Raw genomic sequence first — 9,172 nt, forward strand, 5'->3', positions numbered from 1 at the left:
ATACAATTTGCTGACACGCACAAGTGCAAACATTTATATTCTCCAGACTCGAACCCCCCAAGAGCTTTTTCTTACAGCTTTCCTGAGAGGCCAGGGCAATCAAGCTCTCTACCTTGTTAGGAGGTGTTAATTGGAGTTAGTCAGACTCCGCACTTTGTCAAGGAGTCTGACAACAGAATTAATTAGAATTCAAGTATGTAAATCAATTCAAATTGGGGTGCTTATGGGGGAGGATTTTAAGTATTTTAACTGAAGAAAAACAGGTGCTGAGGACATGAGCCAAGTCATCTCGGATTGAATATTATGACTTTTCTTTTCGTGGATTTTATCTCCACTTATCCACTTTTGGAGAGGCGTATACTGTAAATAGAGGTGTTGAGCTGTGTATGGCCCTTAGTTGGTTGGTTGATGGACAATTTTTCATTTAGCCTGTTCTCATATTTTCAGAGTAGGACACATGCCTCACATGCAATTGCATTACTTAAAGTAAATGATCAAATGTGTGAAAATACCATGGCAACAACAGAAGGAATAGTATAGGACTTGGTGCGTTTGTGGGCTTTTCACCTAATTGGTTTTATGACGCGAGTCAATAAGACATATAAATCTCATATTTAAATAGCACCTTGCTCACTTGAATTCTGAGTTGTGGTTTTATCTATTTGCAATTGTTTGTTGGTTAAAAAGGATTCCTCAGCTTTGAGAATTTCTGCTTTCTATTTCCAAGAGCAAGAAAACAATCTTAGTGCTTACTGACTGTGGCCTTGAAACCAAAATGGTATCTTACACAATTTGCCATTGCCCCTATAATTTTCTGTTGTTTTTAACTATGATTTTGATTATTTATATGTATAATACTTGATAAGTCTTTGGATATGGATAGTCCATTTAAAAATGACACACAATTAACTTTATTAGGGGAGTACCGATAAGATTTAAAGCAGCAGAAGCGTATGGAATTGTAATTTGCAATGTAAGGTTGATGAAAATGTATTGAATGGATACTTATTCAGACTCTCACATTCAGGGGAAGTGATGATAACCCATACTTAAAATGGTCCTCATTTTGAAGTCAACGTGAAATCGGCTATAGGTTATTGCCGTATCACCCCTTTTTAACCATATTATTTGGATGCGTGGTAGATTTGCTGCCTTTAATTGGCATGACCTTTACAAGCCGTGACAGGTAACTCTAAGCATACAGATTCACACTTTCTTGATTTATCTGAAAATGTGTATTTTATTTCAGTTTCAGCAGCCATTGTAGATTTTAAGATGTGAAGATGTCAAATGAACAATATTTTTAAACTGCCAATGGTTTGTCTTAATTTCCCATAACCATAATAAAACATCCCGAGAAAGACATTTGGACAGTGCTTTGTGAAAAGCTGTTTTATTAGCCATTTAATAACACCTCCATGAAGACAATTTGTACAAGATACATCACATTCTAAAGTGCACGAATACTGTACAACGAAAATGACTTAAATACGCAGGGATAAATTTAAAAATCACATTTTAAAGAAAAAAAGTTGTAAAAAAAAAAGTTAAATAAAAAAAAAAAAAGGGACATGCTTTTTTCAAAAACAACAATCACTATGCATGTTTCTGCTCAGGTATGTGAGAGGGGATGGCCTGGGAAAATAACCTTGTGCAGCTTGCTTGGGGGGGGAACACTAAGCTTTGGCACCTTTAGAGAAAAGAGAAAAAAGACATTAACAGGGAATGGAGAGCACTCAGTAATAAAACAAAGGAATTATATTTAAATTTCAATAGATACAGTCTTAGGGGCTTGTGTAGAATGCATAATAACCCATGCCTTTTGGGTTGTCCTTGTTGTACTCTTCTGTAGTCAAGTCCTCACACTTGATGGTTGGGGAGTTTTCTGTGCTTGAGCCCCCAGGGGACATCCTGCGCCTCTTACACACTGAGTACACGCCGGAATCGCTAGAGTCCACAGATTTCAGTGAGTGGGACGTCTCAATCCAGGTGGAGGCTGGCGGCGTGTTATCCTCAAGCAGCTTGTCTTTAGCGGCCCCCAGCTGGTCCTCCGTGAAGGCTGGGGGGCTCGGCCGAGGGGACCAGGGCAGGCCCGTGGTCATCTTGCGCTGGTAAGAGCTTCTGGTGCCCCAGCCCGCCGCCATGGAGGCGAAGGCCGAGTCTGGGTAGTAGCTGAGGGCGTGAGATGTCTGCAGGGACAGGGGCTTGATGCCGTAGGACAGCAGGCTACTGGTGGAATAGTCATTCTCATAGGACAGGTCCAGCTTGTTGGAGCCCGGCTGCTGGACCGGGGGGACGAACCAGCGCTGGGCAGAGGCCGCGGCACTGATGTCCTCACTCTGCGGGGAGAGGAGGCTGTTGGTTTGGGGTACGGCCCGTTCACTCGTGTAAAAGCGGTTCTGAGGCAGGTTGTTGACAAACTGGTCCTGAAAGAAAGGCTGCATGGCGTAGCGGGCCCCAGGCACGATTTGGGTGGAGCGAGGGGAGTCTGTAGGCGACGGAGTCAACCTGTCATTCTCTGGGGCCGTGTACATCCTGTTCCAACAAATGGGGAGATAGAGAATACAAAATAAATTTGCTGCACAAATTCAGGGTCAGAGGTATGTGCACCCACAGGAAAAACGATAAACCGCACTGCTTGAAGTGTCAAATACTTACGAGTCATAGTTGTCCCGGAAGCCTTTTGCAAATGGGTTGTGATCTATCTTCAGCTGTGTGATCTGAAAGAAAAAGATAAATAATGCGTAAACAATGTGCATGTTAAAGCAAACACGTTCACTGTGGCTAAAGAGCAATTGCTCAAAATGATATCTTAAATTCAAATGAGTTGCATCTAAGCAAAACAAATTGATAATCTAACAACATTTATTTTGTAATACTTACGTCTGTGTTCTGGTAGGCAGTGACGGCTATAAACTGGTTCTCTGGGAAGGTGAATGTTTGAGTTCTGGCCTCGTTGGTCATGTCCTCCACTCCGTCTTCCGTCACCTCCACAATGTGCAGTCGCGGCTGGTACTTGTGAAGCGACTGCATAACTATCATCTGCAGAAGAGAGAAGTGTGATGAGTGCAACGCTGCAGATTTTAAAAACATGTTCTATGAAGGCTTTTTTTTTGTATTCCCTATAACATATTTCAGTGCTTTTTTATATATATATATATATATATATATATATTCAAAATATGGCAATCAAATGAGAAATATCATTAACATTATTTCAGTAAATAAAAACAACAATACTTTACACTCAATTAATGTGAGAATGTTAGAAAACAGTATCTAACCTGTGTGTTGTTGTTGTTGGCCCCTTTGTTGTTGGTCAGCTTCAACTTGCCAAAAGAGATTTCTTGCCTCATCCAGTGAGCACCAGTGTTTGGAGATTCAGGATGAACATACATTTTGTTACCTGAAATTTAAATAGAGAAGTTATTAATATGACAAACAGAAATGTAGAGATTCTGTGTAAAGGATATAAACCTGCTTTTGACATTTAATATCAATGACTGTTAAAACATTAACTATATATATATATATATATATATATATGTATGTATATGTCTCTTTTATATAGGCCTAATGTTTTATTCTATTAATGTCTTCATTACTTTTGGATGGAATATTAGTCAAATTCAATTATAACTACATTTGTTTTGAATTACTTTAATGAAAACAAAAAATAATTGCAATATAAAGATTCATGAAGGGAATTACTTAAAAAGAGTTCCACTGTTCTGTTAAAAAAAACTGCTAAAAAAGGCAATTTTTTTTAAATAAATGTCCCTTATCTTTAAATCACAAGGAAAAAAAACATTTTCAAATGTGTTCAAAATGAGTTTTTAAAAAAGAAGAAACAATTTCACACTTAAGTTAGTTTTCCGAGATGACTTGACTCTTCAAATAAAATAAAAATGTAGTCTTATTTTTTGCATCAAAAAACACAAACCCAAAACCTGTCAAATAATTTTACTAAAAAAGAATCAGGTAAAACTGTCTTTATTTCTAAAATAATCTTATTCTTAACACATGTTTAATTAACATATCGTCAAGCTGTTATTTCTAATAACGTTTTTTTCATTTCATGATAATAAAAAAAGAGTGTCCCACAGAAAGATATGTTTCGTTAGTTCTCCAACTTACCTTGCATATTATTGTCTGCTTTTCCACAAGTGACCCACTTTCCTCCCTGAAAGCGCCAGTGATTCGGATCAGCCAAAATAACTTCTACAAAGACATTGTAATGGGCCGTTAGGTTGAGTCCAGTGATGTTGAAACTGAGGAATGGGAACATCCGTCTGGAAAATAAAAACAGGAATAAATAGCTGTTCCCATGAAGCAGGAAGAAATGTTAAAACTAAACGTTGGTCTCTCATATCACATGTTGCAGAATGATTTTTCTAATATTCAATTTAAAATTAATTCAAATTCCATCTTTATCATGTTTAGCCTGTTATGGGATTGTCGATTTACAATTTACCAGAAACGAAACTTGAAATATAAAACGTCAAAAACCTATAATTTGCGTAAAGGGGGAGACTTGGATCGTGTGCGTAAAAATATTCCTCATGCGTAATAGGTGATATTAAAATCATAGATTTCTTGAAAAACAAAAAAGGATAGAATGGCCAAATAAAAATATAAGCAAACGAAACATGTGTGTTGTGTTTAAATTGGGCCTTTAGAGCCTCGGGCAGCGCATCTGCTTACCTGCCCTGTTTGGTGATGATCATCTCGGTCTGGTGCCGGTGGAATTTCAGCCACAGAGGCCGGTTGCACAGATACACCTGCGCTCTGGCTCCAGCGGCAGACCCCGGCAGAGACATGGAGCCAATACCGGACCCCGTCCCGGGATAGGAGGGGTACAAACAGCCCGGACCCTGGCTGAACTGGTACCCTCCGCTGCTAAACTGGCTCCGGCCGGTGCACACGGACGAGGAGGAGAATCCTGTGGGCGGCAGGACGGATCCGTAGTGAAGCGAGGCCGGGTACCTGGAGCTGCTGGAGCCGGTGTACACTGAGCCGGTCTGTCCTGCGTAGGGGAAGAGGGAACAGGGGCTGGCCATGTCGGAACTCGTCTGGGAAGGCGAGATGAAGTATCTGTCAGAGCCGAGATCGTCTATGTTGTAACGCCGACCGCTCGTCAACTCGTCCTCGCCAAGCACAGGGGAGCCTTTCCTCCCATCGGGCCCCGTTTTAGTGAAAGTGTCCCCCTCTCCCTCGCCCAGCATCCCGTTCCCCACCACGCTCAGATATTTCTTAGGAGCGCTGCTAGACTCTGATTCCGCCCGGTCCACTTCTTGATAGTCGAGCTGCGATGATGGCCTCGGGCTGTTGTTGGCACTGTCCGATGAGGAAAGATTGTAAAAGGTCTTGGGTAAATTGATGCTGGCGCTGGGAAGGATGTTCTCTAGCTGCATTGTACAGATCTTGAAATAAATAAGAAGAGTTTCAAGAGTTCCAGAGAGTGAATCTCGGCCAAGGAGGCGACACAACCGCCGGAGCCCGTGTTGTTTCTGTTTGTCTCCTTCCTTATACGAATGATGGAAGGAGGTTCAACCTTCTCCTCACCTACGGATTTTCAGATCAGATTATGGGCTGGACATGGGATGTTCAGCGGCTTTTATAAAATGTAGTTCTCCACACACCCAACGTATTGTAAGCGAGAGGGGAGGAGCTTTTGGAGAAGCATGCGGGGGCACCAGCCCTCTCCATAGCCAATGGTCGCACTACTCTAATTCAATTAGAAAGTCTGGCAGAAATAATATCAAGAGATATGTTGTCATGTGCGTCGTTACATTTATTTTTACTCCCTAACCCTGCGTTTGGATGTCATCGATGTAAAGCAATCTCTCCACGCACCACACGTCCAATATAATATTTTTTATGTCAACATAAATGACAACAGATATTTAATTTGTTGTAAAATATGAGTGGAACATTATTTTTTAAGTGTTTCGGAGTGTTTCCTCCGAATTGAATGCATAGATTTAACACGAAATGAATCGCACCTCACCATTCCTTCACACTGCGCGCGCACAATCATTTTTACGTTCAACCTCTGCGTCAAGTCATCACTTTAAACACAAATTCAGATATATCTTGTCAGATCACTGCCACTCACTCACCCAGGAAGACTTTCCTCGATGAACAGCTAACCCCGAAACCACTCTGCTGTGCTAACACTCCAACACGTAAAAAAAGAATCACACGAGTGCACCTTATTTCCTATAATTGGCCTCCGTTGCCTCTTCCCCTTCCAGGTGTTCAGCCTTGACTCTGATAAAACTGTAAGACCGTCAAAACTGAATGAAAACGATTATCTGTCATTTGAAAAAACACGCCTTTGTATGTTGTGTTAATAATTTGTCTCTGCTTAAGAAACATAAATGGAGTAGGCCATAGTGTTTTTCCACACGCTTCCTTCTCCCTTTACCGTGTGAGAAATTATTTAATTACGTATTTGAACTGGAGCTTTATTTCTCTCTCACTAAAAAATAGAAATGTTTTATTTTGGTGGCTTGTTTTTAGCCAACCTTTGAATTATTGTTAAATGATACTCAACAAAAACATCCTCTATCGATTACCATTTAAGTGATTACATAGAAAATTGCTAAAAATATATTCGAAAAATTATAATTAGGACAAAAAAGATCGGTTATTTAATTTAAATTACCTTGTATTATAAAATATGCACCGTTTAAATTGCATTCGCACGTTTCCAATATTTAAATGGGCTTCTAAATGGGAATGAGCTCTCTGAATACAGACGAAAGAAGGTTATTTTTCTGTCTTTCTTTTGGCATTTTAAGTAACAGAAGGGTTAACGAAAAAGGAGCAGAACAACAATGTTTTGGTTAATAATTTTTAACTTAAGCCACTGAAATTCAAACAGTATACAGAATGTTTACAGCTGGCAGGGGGTCCCACACGAGAAAAATAAAGAATGCTGTAACACTGCACATGAACCGCACACATACCGTCAAAGAAAGGATGAAGATAACAACATATGTATATAACATCATCAATTATTGAACAATAATTCAAAAACAAAATAAAAATATGTTTGCTGAATATTAAGCAATTTATGATTGCGTCTGACACTCTCACACCCAATAAGACACACACACACACACACACACACACACACACACACACACACACACGCACACACGCACACACACACACACACACACACACACACACACACACACACACACACACACACACACACACACACACACACACACACACACGAAAGAAAGATCGAAAGCTCCCGAAACCACAATAATCAAAGAAACATATCGCACAGCAAACGTCGTGCTTACTGCCCTGAGGCCTGAGAAGAAGCAGTGGCACCTGGACAGCGCCCTCTAGTGACAGGTCTTGGTAAATAGTTCACGTTCCCATTGTTGATTATATTAAAGTATGGCAACATTGTATGGGAGCAGCATGCAGACCGTTAACTCTCACTTATTCCGCTCGCCTCTCACTTTACATCATCTTCAACTGCAGTGAACTCAGCCCGTGCCTGTGTTGCATGTGTGTGCTTTTGCCTGTGTCTGGGCAGTTTGTGCATGTGTGTGCATGTGTGTCTCAAAGTAAGCTGGAGGGAGTGTAGGGGGTGAGATGAATTTGGGGAAAATGGGGATACAGATCTGTGAAAAGCTGAGGGAGAATCTCTGCTGGAGGCAGATTGGCTGGTGTCATAAATGGGACAGTAGGGCTGGCTATTGGGCCATCAGGGGACCCGAGCTACATGCACACAGCACACAATCTGTCAATCAAACCGAGACCCTTCCCAGACTGCTGCCCAGAGACGACAACAGCAAACATTTGACAATAGAGATTAAGCTTCTTTTAAAATGACTCAAACGCAGTTCTATTATTTATTTTGACCTGTCTCTCAACAGAAAATCTCACGTATCTGCGGGATACCCATATCGTGATTTTCACCAATCACCTCCTTCTTTTCTGTGCTTTTTGTAACACATGCAGAATTCCTCAGGGGGGAGATTTCAAGAAGAAGCCACCAGAACAGCTTTGGGTTTCTGTGAAATAGAGTCACTCTAATTCCAATTTAACTAAATCCACATCTAGGAATGTTGTGAATGCCATTTGTCTTTGAATCCAAAATACTTGGAGTGAATTTGCTTCGATGCAATAGGTAACATTAACAAGCATTGGAAATATGCATGACGGGGATCATTATGTAAACTTCCAGTAATGAAGCATCATGCACTTTTTGCCATTCTGTCCGTCCTTTCAAGTCTCCTCTTGCTCTCACACACATGCACAGCAGAGGTGCCACTCTCTTGACTCAGTGTTGCTACAGGCTGTCATTCTATAGTTAGACAATCTATACTTCAAAGGAAGCTGCATTTGTATTCGCAACAAAGTCTTGCATTTCCCACCTGAGCTGTCAACGCCTCATTAGTGCAATCCTCTTTTCCTTATTTATTGAGAGCTTCTATAATAGGCAAATTCCTAATTGGGGAAAGTATTTTTTAACAGGACAATTTGGTCTTTATGCCACCTGCACATTCCCAGCCTCTGTGATTATTTTACAATCTCAGATATAAGTCAAGTGAAATTATCTTTGCATGAATTATTTCACAACTTTACAGCGATGTTTCACAGACGATTACAGAGAATCGCAGTAAAACCAACTCAGTGCTGTAGTTTTAATGGCCGTGTTCTAAAATAGTTGGTTTTCTAAAGTGACCCCAAAGCCTCGTTTGCCATTTGAAAACAAAATAAATGTGATTTACAAACCACCTATAAATAAGCTAATTCCAAATGAGGTGGATGTTTAGGTCGGCTCATAAAGGAACTGCTACTTGTGACCTGTCAGCATGTTTCTTGACCGCCTATAAAAGTCCAAGTGTGTCTGAGATGACCCCCCTTGGCCCCAGGCCAGATCCCGCACGACAGGGGAAGGGAAGTCTTACCATATTGTTGTCAGAGTAGATCATCAACAGTGCACATGAAAGGAATACATTCCAGGTTTTATGGGCCAAGGTGGCCGTTGAAGCCTTTGCTCAGGAGTGAATTCATGTACCCCATTGCAAGGATTAATAACGCAAGTCTCATTAGAGATCCTCGCCACGGAGCCCCCTGGAGGGAGGGGTGCTGGGAACAGAACCGAGTGCAATGTGCACCATGCCAGCGCTGCGCT

At 40.9% G+C, this 9,172-nt stretch overlaps 1 protein-coding gene across 2 annotated transcripts; it reads right to left on the minus strand.

Annotated features, from left to right (window-relative positions):
* Positions 1–1,263: 1,263 nt before the first annotated feature.
* On the minus strand, positions 1,264–5,599 carry eomesa (eomesodermin homolog a). 2 transcript variants are annotated; one of them, XM_034093976.2, is made up of 7 exons: positions 4,705–5,599; positions 4,138–4,292; positions 3,285–3,406; positions 2,884–3,042; positions 2,659–2,720; positions 1,820–2,535; positions 1,264–1,690 (listed from the first exon to the last, which is right to left on the minus strand). In XM_034093976.2, exons 1-7 carry the CDS (start codon positions 5,412–5,414, stop codon positions 1,677–1,679), a joined length of 1,938 nt encoding a protein of 645 aa, XP_033949867.1. In that variant the 5' UTR covers positions 5,415–5,599; the 3' UTR covers positions 1,264–1,676. The 2 variants fall into 2 exon arrangements, with proteins under 2 accessions (XP_033949867.1, XP_033949866.1); XM_034093975.2 differs by having other exon boundaries at positions 1,264–2,535.
* Between the last annotated feature and the right edge of the window lie 3,573 nt (positions 5,600–9,172).

The sequence above is a fragment of the Pseudochaenichthys georgianus genome, chromosome 11 (genome assembly GCF_902827115.2).
Source record: "Pseudochaenichthys georgianus chromosome 11, fPseGeo1.2, whole genome shotgun sequence".
In the NCBI taxonomy this organism is placed as follows: Eukaryota; Metazoa; Chordata; class Actinopteri; order Perciformes; family Channichthyidae; genus Pseudochaenichthys; species Pseudochaenichthys georgianus.